Genomic DNA, 17,581 nt, shown 5'->3' with positions numbered 1-17,581 from the left:
GTTTTGCATTAGAGAAAAGTGACTGTACTATGAATAAAATAACCAAACTAATATGCCATTTCACTGTCATATTTACTCAATGACTTCTGCTGTGGTTTATAAATGAGATGCTGCAACTATATTGGTTCTCCACTTATATGTAAATCATCCCGGAACGTGTTTTCTGCTGAAATAGATTAAACTTATTAGCCTATCGTCATTCAAAATTAACACACAACATACTTTTATTTTTAATCACAATTTGTAGCTTTACACTTTTAGCAAAAGTAGAATGAAATTACTTGGGTCTTGTTTAGTAAATAAAAGATACTTGATATTGATAAATTGAATTTAATAAACTTTTTCTTGACTTAATTGAAAGTAGAGAACCAGAAAATATATAAAATATATTTTTCCATCAAGCAGAAAGTTGATCGAATTTTATTTAGAATTGGTTTAATACATAAATCCATTTTAATAAGCTTTCAGCTAACTATAAGTTTATTATTTTTATATAAATGTAACTTGTCCAATTATCATCTTATAGATTTATTGATCGCTTATAGACAATCAATAAACCAATTTAAACTTCAGAGTTTGATGGTTATAATTAATCAAAAAAATGAAAATAAAGTCTTATTAACATCATAACAATATTTACTTTACATCTCAATTCTAAGTCAAGAAAATTTGTTTAATCATTTATTTGCTACTATTGTTGATATAACAATAGTTTTTCTTGTGAATAGTATGTAATAAATTTTCATTGATCTTTTTTGATTATCATTATTATCATCAGAAACCTACTAAGATAAATCAATGATGCGTTAAAAATTTTAAGGTTAAAAATATATATTCTAGATTTTGACAATAAATTGTAACAGGCATGTACAAGTTTATTCAAAATTTTGCTTAAAAAAGTATGATATGAATTTTTGAAACATATACCTTCTATCAACAATGTTTTTTTTTTTTTAATTTCAGCATTCGCTCGATGCCAAGACAATCAGATTAAACGCAGTTCGCTTTGAAGCTTCTGGCTCGTATAGCTGCTCGGTTACTTCGTCTTCCCCAATTTATGCTGCAACTTCTAATGCTGTCAATTTACAAGTTATAGGTATGTCTTGTGTAGCATCCTATAATATCACAAAACAAATTATTAAACCCAACACTTGACCATAATAAACTTGTTGAAGTGTATACAAGAGACTCGAGTGCCCTCAAGACAATGAGATAAATTAAGTCATTTCTCTGTGTCTTTTAGTACCTCAGTCAGATAATCCGCACATAACTTTCAAGAAGGATGTTTATACTGTGGGGGAAGTCCTTGAAGCAAATTGTACCTCATCTCCTGCATATCCTGTTCCTCATTTGACATGGCTCATCAACGGTATTGAGGTATTTTAGATTTTGTCACAACTATTTCCGTTTGGTTTGTGTACAACAACAACAACATGGCTATCGTTAGATAACTGTTATCATCATATGAATCGACATTAATGTTTTATATTTTTTTATTGATTATTTACTGTTTTATTAAATTTATGAATTAGTTTTAATTCAAGTGAGAAAATAATTTTTTTTATTTATCTCGCACGTTTGACCGCAAAAAAGTTACCATATCGCATTCAAAAGTCGAACTACAAGTATTTTGCCGTTAATTTTATTTTTAACCAACTCTCCACAAGTGTTCATTTTCACTTTTATCAGAATTAACGAGATTCCATAAATGCAGTTAAAAATTTACATAAGCGTTGGGGAAATAAAAAAATACAAGAGTTCTCATGTGACAATTATTTTAATAGGAAAAGATAATCATGAATATTATACTTTTGCAACTTGGTAGAGAATAAAACATTTACAGAATAAAAATGATATTCGTTTTTTTTAATGAAAACTTTTTTTTATAGTGATGTAGTAACAGCCGTTTTATTATTTGGTATTGTTTACAATTCAATGGGAGATAAAAATCGTTGAAATTAAAGATGTATCGAAAAAAGTTGTGTGATTATGATAAACAATTCATTGAAGTAAATAAAAAATGGTTAGTTTTTGTTTCTCTTCATGGCAAAATTGATTTAAAATTAAGATATGAAAATATACTATTGATGAACACCTTGTGTTCAATAATTATTAAACGATGATACACTAAAACTGTGACAGTCAAACTTTCAAAATTTAATAGTTTACAAATTAATAGATTAATTGGTATTGTTTTGTCCTTTGTTTGTACTTTGATGTTGGTTGATTTACTTTAACTATGCTTGAAGTACTTGTCAAACTGAAACAATAAGGAATTTTATTACATATAAAATATTATTTTCCTAGTAAATTTAATATCAAAAACTTTAACATGAGATACTTACTTTTGCTAGAACTAATAGTAAAAGATTTAATTTAATCTCTCAATCTATTGTTTTGAAATAAAAAATTATAAAATAAAATGTTCAACTATAAATTTAATGATGTTAGTTTAAATAACACACTTTCATACTTTTTATCATACCGGAGGTAATTGTTTTATGATCGTTTGTTCGTAAATTATGCACACTCAACCGCAAAAGTGATTTTTTACCACAGCTGATAGCTTGAACGATAAATAAAAAAATGTATGACAATAAAAAAAAATATCTTTAAGGTGAAAGTATAACAAGCTTCAAGATGCCACCTTGAGATTTAAGTGATTTTTTCTTTCTACTTGGTCTACAAAGACCTTTGAAGTTAATTAAAAATTTAGAAATTTTTTTCTTTGCTCTTCTTCAACTTTCATCCGTCAAGATGATCAATAATAACGAATAACAAAAACTGAAAAGTTTAAACTTGAAACAACTGAAGTTTATCTCAATTCAACAACATTTTTCACAAAAAAGACACTTTTAGCTTTTAAGTGGGGTTTTTAAATTTTAAAGAGAAATTTGAAATGCTCCATTTCAGTCTTTTAAAAAATCATTTCTTCAACTCTTAGAAATCTTCAACATTAATATCTATTATAATTCACTCCATTGAAATGACATGTAGAATACGTTTATTTCGAGTACCTATACCTCGTGCTATTTGAATATTATTGAAATAAAACCGAGAATACACTAATAAAAGTTATATAATAATATTGTAATAATATTATTTAATATTAGCTATCAGAGAATGAGTTCCTTTTTGTGAATGATTTAGGTAATTGAGACACTTGTCACATCTTACCCATACCGTCAGCACAAAAAAAACTTGATGTCAGCAACTTCGAAATTAGCAATTGAAGTATCAGCTCTTCATGTTGGAAAAAATGGACGTTTAGAAATTAGTTGTCGAGCGACAATACCAAATACTTACTTAATTCATCAGAAAGACTACGCTGACATCAGAACAAAGACTGTAACAGGTGGGGTTTTTATTTTTATCTTGTTTTCTTTACATTTATAACAGAGTCATGTCGATAATTGATTTTTTTTCATCTCATCCATGTGCAGTGGAAATAATTTTAGCGCCTGCTCCAACTTCATTGGCTGATCTTCCACGTGGATTCACACCAATTGCTCTGGGATATATTCTATGTGTGATACACAAAATCTTACCTTAATAATCAAGTCAATTGCTACAGAGTATACTACTAATAAATATGAAAATAAAATAAATTATGTAAAATACGTAAATAATATATGTAACAGATGAAGAATATATATATATATATATCTATATATATGTATAAACCGATACCAAAACGCTGTTCAGATGTTTAATTAAATTTCCTTCAAATTTATTAACCACCATTGAATGACGCATTTTGACATGTAGTTCATATTTCTGTTGAAAATGTCTTGGATTTCAGTGATTTATTGCTTAGTTATATTCATCAATTTTATCACATTTATTTTGGGCACTTCATCACTATCATCTTCACTAATATCATCAAGGACTGCTGATATTCAAATGAATAATGAAACGATAGCTAATAGAATTGTTGGCGGTGAATCGATTAGTATTGAAGCAATGCCGTTCATGGTAAACGAATACATTGATTTATATAATTTGTGTAAATTACTTTTTTCATTTAATCTCATTGTTTACTAATTAATTACCTCAGGTTTCTATTCAGTGGCGACACGAATTTTCACATCACTGTGGTGGTAGTTATATTAAACCTAGTTTTGTACTAACCGCTGCTCATTGTTTAGTTAGGTATGTATTAATCGTTGGTTTTAATCAGAAGAAAACTCAACACCGTTTCAAATGTACAGATTAAAATTTTCCAATAATCCATTATTAATCAATTTTCTCTCCCACTTAAGTATCAAGTGATGATTTTTTTTTTTAAATAATCCTGAAATAGTGAATAAACATTAATTTAACTTCCGGTTCAATAATTTGTGGAATTTGTGGAATTTGTTTATTTTATTTATGTTTTTTTTTATCTCTAAAAAATAACTCAAATCTTTTTTGCTTGTTGCGAATGTTTTATACTAAATCTGGGGATTAAATGTACATATAAATATATGAAGCGTGCTGAACATCATTAAAGTGTCTGATAAATGTTGATAAAAAAAAGAAGTGTTTCTGTTTTTTGGATTAATAGAAATTCTGGAGTTCACTGGACTCCTGAAGATTATAATGCATTTGTCGTGATGGCAGGAAGCTCAAATCTAGGATATTCTCCAACATGGCAAATTCGCAATGTTGAATGGATTATTCCTCATCCTAAATTCACTTTTCGTCCAATGACTCATGACATTGGACTCGTTAAGGTTCTGAATATACTTTTATGCATGCTCATTATAAAACACCTCGCTTGATGATTTTTTGAATAAAAAATTTTTATTTTAATTCCTTTTCAGATTGTAAAACCTTTTCGTTTAACGCGTTATGTTAATTTCTTACCAGTGCCAAGCTTTTATGACCATACATTATTCAACGATCCAAAAATTTGTACAGTATCCGGTTGGGGTCGAACGGCTAATAGATATGACGTAAGTTAATAATTTTTTTGTTTAATACTTGACCTTATAATGTATCTTTTAGTAAAACGTGAAATATCTGTACAAGTCTATTTTTCTATCATGTGATAAATTAAATAAAGCATACATAATTATCGTATTTTTAAAAAAAGAAAAATTATTTTTATAATTTAAATTTAAACTTAAGTTCATTTAGATATAAGTTGGTCTGTATTGAGTGTATATAGTCGAAATGTAAAAACCCAGTTGGGTATACAAGAGTAAAATATAATAATAATTATCGTATTTTTCCTGACCACTTTATCTCTGTAGCTATTTTATCCTGTTAACATTTACCCTCGAGATATTTTAATCCTTGCCAATTACTATTAAAGAAATAACATTTCAAATATTTATTCGGTGTAATAGAATGGAAATATCACGAAAGATGATTTATAATTTTTCCAATATCCTTTATTCATTTAATCCTCCATACTAATGACGACTTTTATTTATTGACTGATGAAAGATTAATTGTTTCATTTATTTAACTTTCATGTTAAGCCCTATATATAACATCAATAAGTATGTAAATCTTATAAAGCTTAATTAAAACAGATAAATAGAAAAAATATCAGAATATTTAAATTAAATTGTTTGTTTTATTCTGCCTTTTATTTACTATCGTACCATATTTAATATGTCATTTAAAAAAATTCTAATAAGTTTATAATAAACTCGATTAATTAAATAAAACTGTTAGTAAGAGCTTGAAAGTTGTTTATAATTATAACTTCTTCCCTTTTTCACACATGATTTATCAATGTAATGTAGTTATTATTAACGACACTTGTAATAAACCCCTTATAATTTAAAAATAAAATAAGTATATTTCTAACAATTTCCAATAATTAACATGTCCTACTTGTTTTAGTCTATTTTTACAAGAACCTTAAGAATAATCATCTATGATGATTAATATAATACAAAGAGCTTTAAATATTAATTAGTAAGATAAACAAGGTTTTTTACTTTATTCTAATATATATTAAAATTTCAATGATGAACTTTCTTATTTAATTTATTTAATGCTGTAAAATGCAACTAGAAAACTTTAAAATAGCTGAAAGCTCTTCATTCTGTAACAAAGTATTGAGATGAGTGTAATTACTTTGATGATAAATTTTCAAATTTCAATAAATCCATCATCATTAGCGAATCATATATTAATTTAAAAAAATAAATTATTGAGTGGCTTTTTTAAAGAAATGAAAAAAATATTTAAATCGTAATATTCTCTGATAAAGATTTTCCATTTTTTTTTTAGCCAATGGTATTGAGACATGTGAATGTACCATTAATGCAAATGGCACAGTGTAAAGAATACCTCGGAGCATCCTTTTCTTCAGAGCAGATTTGTGCAGGAAGACTAGAGGGTGGCGTTGATGCATGCCAAGTATGCATATAGAGGATTGTTGATATATCAATAGCTCAATAATCGATGAAGCTCATTGTTCGTATTTTTCTAGGGTGACAGCGGCGGCCCACTTATCTGTGATGGAAAACAAGTTGGATTAGTGTCTTGGGGATACGGATGTGCAGAACCATATTCACCTGGAGCTTATACACGAGTTGATCTTTATTTAAATTGGATTCACCAATATACGTTGAAAAGAAGCTCTAGTGCCTCTGTAATGTTGTCATATAATATTTTTGCGATTATCATATTTGCACTGCTTTTTAATATCATTTCATCATGAAATTCATTAATGAAATAATTGGAACATAATAAATATCTTTAATTTGCTAAGTGTTTGTAAATAAACAATAATTGCTATGTGAGGTTAATTTTAAAAAATTTTCATTTATCATAATTAAACTATACAAATTTGTATTGTTGTATTACGATTGAATTATAACTAAATTTCTTAATTATTATTAAAATATACATAAAAAATTTGTAAAATTGAATGTAATTATTGAGATAGCATTGATAGTATTGGTCAATTTCAGCTAATCATAAGTATTCTTATTCTTTACTTTTTTTTTAAATTAAATTGTTTGATCACTGATGGAATATAAACTTCAAACCAGACTTACTAATATATTAATCATCAATTGATCTCTTTCTGTCAATCTATTTTAAGATAAGAAAATCAATTTTCAAGTATTGCTGAGATATAAGAATATTCCCTTTAAATTTTTTGAAGGGTGTGAGAATTTACTAAAGCAGAAAATGTAAGAAATTGTCAATTTCTTCTGTCGATAACTTACCATTCTCCAGTAATAAATCATTTTCATGATTTTTTAATTGGTAGATGGAGCAATATGTTACTTTTTGATTGTAAAAAATATAAGCAATTTTACTTTGTTATACAATTTTAAACGATAATTTATCGAAATTAACATTCATACGTAATTACAATTATATGAGCATCATTTATCTTGCTAATTATTTAATATTGATTCAAGATCATTGAAGACTTGAACTCTATTTTTAAGTGACTAACAGAAATTCATTTTTCATGACACATCAAATTTTCTACGGATATGCGGTTCGTAAACTTTTTTTTTATTGTTCTCTTTCTCAATGTTGATAGCAATTGTTTAAGAAACTCAACATAATTAGAGACTATGTAGTATGATTACGTACTCCGAAATGCATCAATACTTTCGGCACGATGTTTTATGTTGAAAGTAAACCGCTACTACGTCATTACATGTATACCAATATCAAGAGAAAGTCGAGTTGATTTGACTCAGTGAGATTTGAGTGGAAAATATAATTTTAATGACGTACATTTCATGTCAATTTTAAAATATATTTTAAGAATTTACATTTCCTTCAAGACTTTTGTCGACCCTAAGTTTTGACCTTTCCTAAATATTTATCCTTGGACTTATTTGGAAGACCCCCTGGATTTGTCTCTCATTTAATACCTATTTTAACACCCTCCTGGAGCGTTTAATACAAAACAAATGGCTTCTGCGAAACTTACTTTTTTTCTGTAAAAAAAACTACAAAAATATTTAATTGTATCCTAAAATGTTAAAAACAATGTTTAAGTTATAAGCTTATATAAAATTATTACTTCAAAAATTATAATCTACTTTAGCTTAAATAATGATAAGAAAGTTGTTAAGTCGTCAATAAATGTCGACAAATATAAAAAAAGATGGCAAATCAATAATAGTCATTGTTATAGACTGCATAGATGTAATATGAGCTTATATATTAACGACATGTGCTCAATGATTCTTTTAATATATATATACATATATCTATAACTCTAAATTAGGTCAATTTCAAGACGCACAATGTGTAAATGCAGTATTATATTATAAACTATAATTTATGCTTTTATTTTTTATCCCCTGAAGCAATTTCTCAAGATATCTTGATAAATAAACTAATCATGCTTTCAATTCACTTTTTTTCTTCTCAGATCAATTAAATTCTGAACTTTGGGTGTACTCAACATGTCCAATATAGATCACCCAATTCATCTTTATTAATAACACTGGTAAACAGCTATTATTTTTTTTTAACTTGTTTACCGGATAAATATATATAATATCGACTGTTTTAATTATATTAGAGACAGTATCTATAAGTAATAATACACTACATTCAAAAGATGATAAAAAAGAAAAAATATTTCAATTATAAGTAAAATAAAATTTTACAATAACAATGTTCATGTACATATCTAGTTTTGAAATATTTATAACAGTATCTGAAATCAAGTATGAAACTATATACAAGTTCTATCAGTTGTTTGAAAAAATATGAATTACTGTTCATATAAAACTCATAGGTGGAAAAATGTTGTTAGAAGTTTTATTACTTTTCTGAAGTAAAAAGCAAACTTTGTGAATTAAAACTCCTAAACTACGTCATAGTATAGTCAACTTTGAGGATTAAGATTTGGACTCTAGAAAACGTAGTGATTGTGATTTGAATGGGTAAAAATGAGTCTGCACATTGTGTTTTATTCAAGGTCTGTAGACTTCGCGATTTGACTCTATAGAAGTTTCAATGACATTATGTTATATTTACTCAGCAAATTTAACTCCTGAAAAGTATTTAATATAATAAAATTAATTAGTATATAAAAATAATCGAAAGAGAAAATTAATATTTCCAAGAATTTATAACATATTTTATGAAATTCTAATTCAATTCAATTTACCTTATTTTTACAGTTTTTTTCTGGTAAGTTGACATCAATTTAAATACATCTTTTTCTTCATTATTAATTCAAAGAGTTTTTATATTTTTCTCTTGATAAAAAATTAGTTTTCCGGAATTTCAAAATTCATTTATATTTTTGAAATAAATATGCAAAGTTGTTTTTGAAAAAATTAATTTTTTCTTGTCATAAAATAATTTTTGGTTGTCTCATTCTTGAGTTTAAAAAATATATTACATTTGTTTAAATATTTACTGCTGAATATTAATTACAACTGCTATAAAATTTAAAATAATTATAAGTCACCATAGCATAAAATGTCAATTTGTATAATTTAATTAAATAAAAAGCTAATAAAAATCTTGTTTTATAAGATTTCTAAAAGGTTTAAGCAATCAAGAGTAATTAAATAGATGGGCTATTTGCGTGTTATATTATTACCAGATTTCTTCATAAAAATGTGTAATTTTTATTCTTTCACACATGTTGAAAAATATATCATGGAAGATAATTTGTATTTATTCTGAATGATCCAACTCACTACACAGTATATGAACTATAAATAAAATGAATAAAATATTTTACCAAGGAAATAAGACTGAAAATATTTTTGTCATTATCATAATCATTATTGGGGGCAACAATATCTGCCATATACAATTATGAAAACCTGGCTTTTCCCAGTAATAACAATTTTGTCTGAGTAAGACTGCCTGTATGACAGGAAATAATGGCCTCAATATTTTACTCGCTTTATCCATGTGGATCATGGCAAGGGGAAAACACAATTAGGTTTGGTGACGATCCCGGATTTATTCAAGACTTCTTCAATGATCATTTGACCAAGTGAATTAACCTGTGTAGGATGGCTGGAATAGGATTACCTTGTTGGGTCTTAGTTTTGTTGTTCTATTGTTCAATTTTAATAATCTGGGCATTTCGTCTGGATGTATAATCCCCGAATTTGAAACAGAAAAAACTTTCTCTGAATGCATATTCAATTCACATCTACTTTCCTTAGTTATTGGGTTACTGGTGTAAGCAATTATATTTTGGTGTCGTAGTAACTAAATATTTCAGTAGTCAGATGGTTTGAAAGACACTTGAAAATTCCTTAATTTAAAGACATAGTAAAATTAAAGCCTAGAATCATTCAGACTTTAATAATCAGTGATGTCACAAGGCGTCAGGGGCGTTGCCAGACTCATCGGTGCCACGAAAAAATCAACGCCTTCTTTTATAATTGGGCGGAGTTTCCAAGTTGCTCTCTTTTTATTGTTCTTCGTCAAAAAAGTATAAACAAATGAAAATTAAATTGAATGGTTCAACAGAACAAAACGTCAATTTATCAATTGTAATTTTACTTTTCAAAAAAAATGTCCATCCTTCGCTTTTTATCTTATCACAATGCTAATAATTGAAATGAATTTAAGGTTAACTTCAAATAAATCACTATTTAATATTATTCAAAATCCTTTCTCTTGTATATTTATCCTGATGATTTCGACATTTGTCTCGCGTGTTGGCACACAATTTAATGAATAACCTAGCCACTAGGAGAGTACGCGTGACTTGATCCATCAAAGATACAATTTGCAATGTTCGCCATCTTTGTTTAGACTCGTGCAACGGTGGTTCAAACGCGCAGGTGATCACGTCGCTGATTTTTCTGCGCACCGAACACACACAGTGGCATTTGGAGCCAACATCGTACTGCATTTCCATTTGGACACGATACAATTTTTCAAATATTCCATCAAAGCATAAAAAACAGAAATAACATCTCATTAAAATTGCTAAAATAATAGTTCAGTTGGAAAAATATGAGAACAAGAAGAATATATTGAAAAAAAAAGTAGAAATATCAGCCAAAAAAAATGGAAACGGGGGTGTTTGTGTTTGATAGGTTATACGGGAGATTAAACAGACGTCATGATAATGCCCCGTAGCGTCACGTCCCTGAACTAAAAGTAAGCGTAAACAGACGAAGTTAACCGAGGATGAACGACTTCAGACGAGAATCGTGAGAGAGTCACAGTCGAGTTCGAGTGATTCCTCGATGGTGGACGTGTGTGGTGCGAGGAACGAAGCAATGAAAGCTTGACCGTTTCTCCACGCGGGGTAAATAATTGCATTTACCCTTCGACAGACTGACACGTTGTCCTACGAGGACTACGAAAAGGTTAAGTGGGCGTGTGAATCGCCAAGTGCGTGTGAAATGTGCGTCTTCAGGGTGCGAGAGGTGCGTGAAAAGTGGCGAAAACAGTGAAGCAAGAACGCGAGGAAGTTTTAATTCTACCTTCTATTACTTTATTATTTAAATCTTTAATACTTTATCCACTTTTTATAATAATTATTTGTCTCTCCTTGATCTGACTACTCATCATCATTTTTCGGCCTCGATTATTTTCACGAAATAGTGTATTCTGTCTCTCTTTCCTGAGGAGAGACACAGTTGGAGAGGCTCAAGATGGCTGGGAATCGTTGAATATATTTACGCAAAATTTATTTCAACGTGGATTAAACGACGAGAAACTACAACGAACGAAATATAATAAAAAAGAAGAACGCAAATCGCAGCAGCCTGATAGCTGCGTTCAGCTTACGAGCAAATAAGAACATGACGCGACGATACCGAACCCATCCGTGAAGAAAGAGAGACACTGGCCGAGGAGTGAAAGGTAAGCTTATTTTTTTTACATTTTATTTTTTGTTTTATTTAATATAATTCTTAGTCTTATTATTTTTGTTTTACATACTTAATACCTCAAGCTGTCGATCAAAATATGATCATCGGAAATTCCCAGGGTATTGTGCGTATCAGATGACGTATAGCTACCCGTATAACGTCTATTGAAAGTCCGAATAGAAAGAGAGAACATGCGACGGATAATAATGCTCATAAGACACGTCAATAGACGTGCTTTGCAATATTTATTTAATTCTTTATTTTTCTAATAATCTTACTTCACAATTGCGGTTCATAGAATTTTTTATGTTTCATTAGAATAACTTATTGTGACATAGTGAGTAGTAAAAAATATTGACACTGACTTGAAAAAAAACTATGCACCGACGGAAAAATTTCTTTGCACCATTTCTTCTACAATTCTCACTGGTTTTCACAATTTATAATAGTCTCTTGTGAAATTGGAGCACCAAGAATCGTGCATCCTAAGTTTCATGATTACATTTTGGTGTTTAATTAAATTATAATGAGAAAAGAGAACAGATACTCATAAAAATTAGTTTCAAAATTAAATTAAGAAAATTATATACATTTTGGTGTTTATTGATAGACTTGGTATTCTAGTAGATGTTCAATTGAAGCATTTTATGTTGGTTGTATGTTTATAATGGATAGAATATTTTGTGATTAACTGCGTGGAATATTTTCAACCAGTCGCGACTACGTGCGTCACAGCTGTAAGAATAACAAATGTCATTAATAACAGGAAATCTATCGTTCATTGTTAATTTATAAATTACTCAAATCTTTGCATGCAACTAGAAATTCATTTTATGCTCCGTTCCTTCAGATTTACAGTTTTATATAAAATAAAATGAATCTAAGGCAACGTAATGAGATGAAAATTATATTTCTCGGTGTCAGCAAACGTCGTTTAGATTCCTGTTTATCAATAAAATATCACCATATATCATGTCGTGGAGATTAATATGTACAGGAGTTACATTCTATTAAATAGCTATTCTACTAATTTTCATTTTATTCTTTATTTAAGTTTCTTTTTTTCTATGAATTTTTTTAATAATCCTGATAGACAAAAATTGAAATTTGACGTCAATTTCAGCTCAAATTGATGTCAAATTCTAACTCTCGTCTATTGGGGAATTAAAATTATAGATTTTTTTAAAAGTTATAAAAAGCATAAAATATTTTGTTATTAGAATTAATGTAAAAAAATATTTCGAAAGGTTTCTTCTTTTAAACTGAACAAAAACCATTGGTATGTTTCAATTTCTCAGAATGAAATAATTTAAATGCTTTCTGACGAAAGTAATTTCTGTAAATTCTATTGTTTTCATTTTGTGGTTTGGAATTGATGAGTATTGTTGCTAAATAATTGACATTTACATATTAGATATTGATATCTTCTTAAAAGTTTTTTTTTGTGAAAGTTCAACTTTGTTGCTTTTAATAGATATTCATTAATAGTTAATAATAGCTAAAAAATTGAGTTTATGAACACCACTAGCCTACATATTTCATTCAAAATATTATTAATATAAATGTAGTTAATCTTTGAGTATTCTTTTTTAAATAGAAATAACAATTAAGCCATATTAAGTCTAATGTTGAACGATATCGAAGCAATATTTTGGAGCAATATTAAACAAACAGTAAATCGATTTTTGTTTCTGTTGAAAAATTAACCATGAGTATTTAATTAATTATCCTTGAAGTGTTTCAGATTTAGTTATTAAAAATTACGTAATATCTTTCTTTGAAAAAAATATCAATAACTTTCAATCCTTTTTGGTATAACATATTAACAATAGCAGGAATTTCTGAAAATCATTTCAATTTATTCAATATTATTGGAAATAACTTCTTCAAAATTTTCTCCAATTTATTATCGATTTTTTTTTCATTTTTTATTTCAATCAAAAATACTTTAATAACAAATGGCTGAAAATAGATTAACAAATATTACAATAAAAAAAACAATTCTTAATATTTTTGAAACTTTCTCCATTGGAAAATTATTCTTTTTTTTTTTTTTTTCAAATATAAAAATAGTTTCTTTGAGAAAAGAAATTTCGAGAGCTGACATTCCTTGGGGATTGAATTCGCATTGACTTTTGAGGCGGGTGACAAGTATACGTAGCAAGGAAATAATGCGTATATATACATATTCTCTCTAGTTACTTTTTGTATAAAGTTGTTGCCCTAGTATGTATATACTATCCATTCCCTTTTTTATACATTTGAGTAAGTATGTATCAGATTCTATCTCATTTTCGTGGGCTGCTGTCTTGCTTTTAGATTTCTATTTTTATGTCGTTGGATACCGAACTTTCTACCGAATCATATGATACTATGTTTTGCGAAAAGAAAATAACAATACAAATATAGATATATAATAATTTTTTTTTTTTTTTCTTCAAAAGCTTCATATAATAGCATATCTTATTTCGTAAAATTGCTCGCCATCTCTTCCATCTTCATGAGTAAATATAGCCTACGAGTATACACTCATCGCTAAATTTTTCTTTATTCACATTAATCATGTAGAAACTTGTTTGCACCCAAGATATAATCACAAATATTCGCTGAAAAATAAATCAATTTCATTTGTAAATTATACCATTTTGTTACTATACTAAGTACCATAAATACTTTCTATATTAAATAGTTGTATATAAATTTGAATTTTATTTCAAGTATTAATATTTTTTAAAAGGATACTCATTTTCCGTAAATTATAAACACAGAATACTTAATAATACTTTTAAATGAAATTAATTATGATGTATTATTTATAATAAATTATTATTAATATTGATTGATTGGTTGGGTTGAAAATTTTCTATAACGCAGCTTGTTTCTTTATTGACCCTTGAGGGGAAATAAGAGATGTTATGGATTCCAGTTTTCTACGTAGTATATTTTTTATTATTGGATGAGTATTGTTTTGACAATAAAACTATCATATGTAATATCAGTCACAAATTAAATTTGTATTATAATATTTTATGTATGAGTAATAGGGATTGAACAATTAATTTATAGATCAATGCAACATCAGTTATTATGTAAAATGTTTAATATAAATTTAAATTATTTATAAAAATAAAAATTAATTATTTCAAAAAATTGAATTATAACTGTAATTTTTTATCTGAAAAATTATTCATAAATTCGTGGAAAAAATTAATTGAATTTTTTTTTTTTTTTGTTAAAAGACATTTTTTATCTCAATATACATAATTACGTAACCGGCTTTTTATCGATCTTTAATTACAGATATTGAAAACAGGTTACTATTGATTTGTCGAGAAATTATTGAACCTCACAATTTAATTAATACCACATTCTTATTTTTTTATTTTATTATCACGAAAAAATTATTCAATTTTAAACAAACTAAAATTTTATAATAATTATTTATTGATTGTGGTTAAAAATTTATTATAATAAAATATTCATTTGTTATAAATTTTATAAATAAGCTTATTTTATAATATTCATTCTACGAATCAATTGACACGTATTTTATCTAGATGTTGAAAAAATGATACGAACGTTTTTCAAAAAGGTCTGAAAGAAAATTAAAAATATCACTTTTTTTATTAAATAAAAATTCGAAAAAAATGGCTTCAAGGAACATAAAACATTTTTACTTAATACCATGCTAACATTGCCTCAAAAAAAAAATATAAATTATAAATTTTGTTGAAAATAAACACAGAACAATCTCAAGAATACAGAATTTTATTGAAAAAATTTTTGTAGAAGGAAAAATAAATTGATTCAAGAAGAAAAAAAAACTAAACTCCAAAATCCATTATCAAACGACTCCAAGTAAATAAAAAATTGATTTTTTTAATGCATTAATTGATAGAAAAGATATCTACGCACGTAATAAACATAAAAAGATATATTAAAATTTATTTTTTTGAAAATCATCATTTTAGGAATGATAAAAAATATAAAATCATCGTTGAAAATAAATTTATGTCAATTTGATATACTTGATATATATATATAAGTGTAAAAATTTTAATCATCAATATTGTTATTTTTCATCAGCAAGTTTATGCGGCAGATATGTGTCGTGAGATAAGAAGAAATATTTAGTCTATTAACTGAAGTCTTTATGAGTACACACGGGTCTAATAATTAGTGACGATTATTAACGGTACATATTTTTAATAATAAACGTTTCATTTATTAATCTATTTTCATTAAAAATAAAAATATTACCTTCAAAAATATGCTCTTGAAATTCTTAACAACTGTCAATACTCTGTCAGTATATAAATAGAAAACAATACCAACAACTTTATGATACTCACAACTAAATATAAAAGCAATATTTTGTTAATAACGACAGTTATCAAACTTTGGATTTCAGAAAAAAGAAGTAAATAAATAATAAGAGGGTTTAAAAAATTTATCCATCTGTATATAATTATATACGATTAAATTATAAATTAATCGTATATAATGGACAATAACAATGAAAAGCATAAAGTTTTGAACATTTTTTTGTCGTACTGACAAGTACATGAAATGTTTGTTCATTTCGTGTAAGCCTACGCCCACCAAACTCCCAAATTTATAGGGCAACAATAAACTTTGATAAAGTTGTTGTTAATAATAATGTGAAAAAAAAATAAAAAAAATGAAATAGCAAATTTTAAAGTTGAATTGTCTATCTACATGGGCTTCAAAAAATCGTCACGATCGTCATCGTTGTCTGACCCAAGTTGTAAATGTAGACTCCCAGCAAGTGAGAGCAGCTGCGACCCGTTTCCTAACATCACCGATTGGCTGACGTGCTGTTGCCGTTCGCTTGTGACGATAAGTAAAGAGAGAGATAGTAGTAAAAGAAGAAGAAGAACACCAATGCCGACTTGTTGTAAATTGTTTGGCCGCTTGGCGAGTAGAGAGGCCGACAGACCTTTTCAAAGACGTTATATTTCTCTCTCTTGCTTTCACCATCATATTTTACATCTGCATATCACTCTTCATTACCATCACTCTGCCTTCACTGCGTAGGCATCGCTGATTTTTTTAACTGCTCTTGTATACTACATTTTTAACCCCGACAGTATGAATATTTCGCTAGAGGCTGTTTTATCTTTATACATTTTCCTAAAAATTTCATTCTTTAAGCTTGGAACAAATTATGTTACTAGAGATTTCTTTCCTCTTTAACATTGTAGTTTGATTCTTGAAATAAATTAATTTGTTGTTAGAAATTAGTTGAAGTTTAAATTTTAAAATATATTTTGGCATTTATTTTATTAAATGTCTCACTAATAAATGAAAATTATTATATTTGCAATTAATTATATTATTGATTCAAACAATTATTCATCAGTTTAAGTTTTTTAAGTAATTTGAACCAAAGAGATATTTTTTTAAAACAATTATAATTTTATTATATTCATAAAATATTATTTTAAAAAAATAATTAATAGTTATTATTTGATAAAACATTTTATTGATATATATTATTTATCAGATGTCTTTGATAATTAAAAATAAGACTAATTGAACGAAATATTTCTGTTCTCGACTGCTTATAAGTGAACTTTTATATAAAAACAAGTCAATTTCACAGAGAAATATACAGTAAATTATTATTCTATTTCAATTTTTCCTATATAATTCACTAGAAACGATGGATTTAAAATTAAAATCACAATTAAATGGACTAGTTTTATTCCTACCTGTACTTTAAAACTTTTACTTTATCATAAACTAAGATTCAATTTTCAGGCTTGACTTTT

General features: G+C 27.1%; 3 protein-coding genes across 16 annotated transcripts in view; all 3 read left to right on the top strand.

The window, feature by feature from the left end:
- Positions 1–957: 957 nt before the first annotated feature.
- Positions 958–3,681, top strand: LOC118070479 (uncharacterized; the record flags this gene model as incomplete). Its single annotated transcript, XM_035089084.1, has 4 exons — positions 958–1,096; positions 1,244–1,377; positions 3,151–3,355; positions 3,444–3,681. Coding segments are annotated over 4 exons (588 nt in total), but the record flags the coding sequence as incomplete, so codon positions are not given.
- Positions 3,682–3,740: 59 nt separating this feature from the next.
- Positions 3,741–6,697, top strand: LOC118070481 (trypsin-like). Its single transcript, XM_035089086.1, has 6 exons — positions 3,741–3,975; positions 4,058–4,152; positions 4,547–4,715; positions 4,806–4,937; positions 6,232–6,360; positions 6,434–6,697. The coding sequence occupies exons 1-6, from the start codon at positions 3,787–3,789 to the stop codon at positions 6,662–6,664; spliced, it is 945 nt and encodes a 314-aa protein (XP_034944977.1). The 5' UTR covers positions 3,741–3,786; the 3' UTR covers positions 6,665–6,697.
- A 4,250-nt stretch (positions 6,698–10,947) lies between these two features.
- Positions 10,948–17,581, top strand: part of Hipk (Homeodomain interacting protein kinase) — a 36,635-nt gene continuing 30,001 nt past the window's right edge. For all 14 annotated transcript variants that reach the window (XM_035089108.1, XM_035089107.1, XM_035089102.1 and 11 more), the window contains exon 1: positions 10,948–11,778. The gene's annotated coding sequence lies outside the window, so the exon portion shown is untranslated. The remainder of the gene's footprint in view (positions 11,779–17,581) is intronic.

Source organism: Chelonus insularis, unplaced genomic scaffold, assembly GCF_013357705.1.
Source record: "Chelonus insularis isolate UGA/USDA-ARS -01 unplaced genomic scaffold, ASM1335770v1 contig_614_pilon, whole genome shotgun sequence".
In the NCBI taxonomy this organism is placed as follows: domain Eukaryota; kingdom Metazoa; phylum Arthropoda; class Insecta; order Hymenoptera; family Braconidae; genus Chelonus; species Chelonus insularis.
Note: the sequence above shows the minus strand (reverse complement) of the source record. Positions and strands in the feature narration are given on the sequence as shown.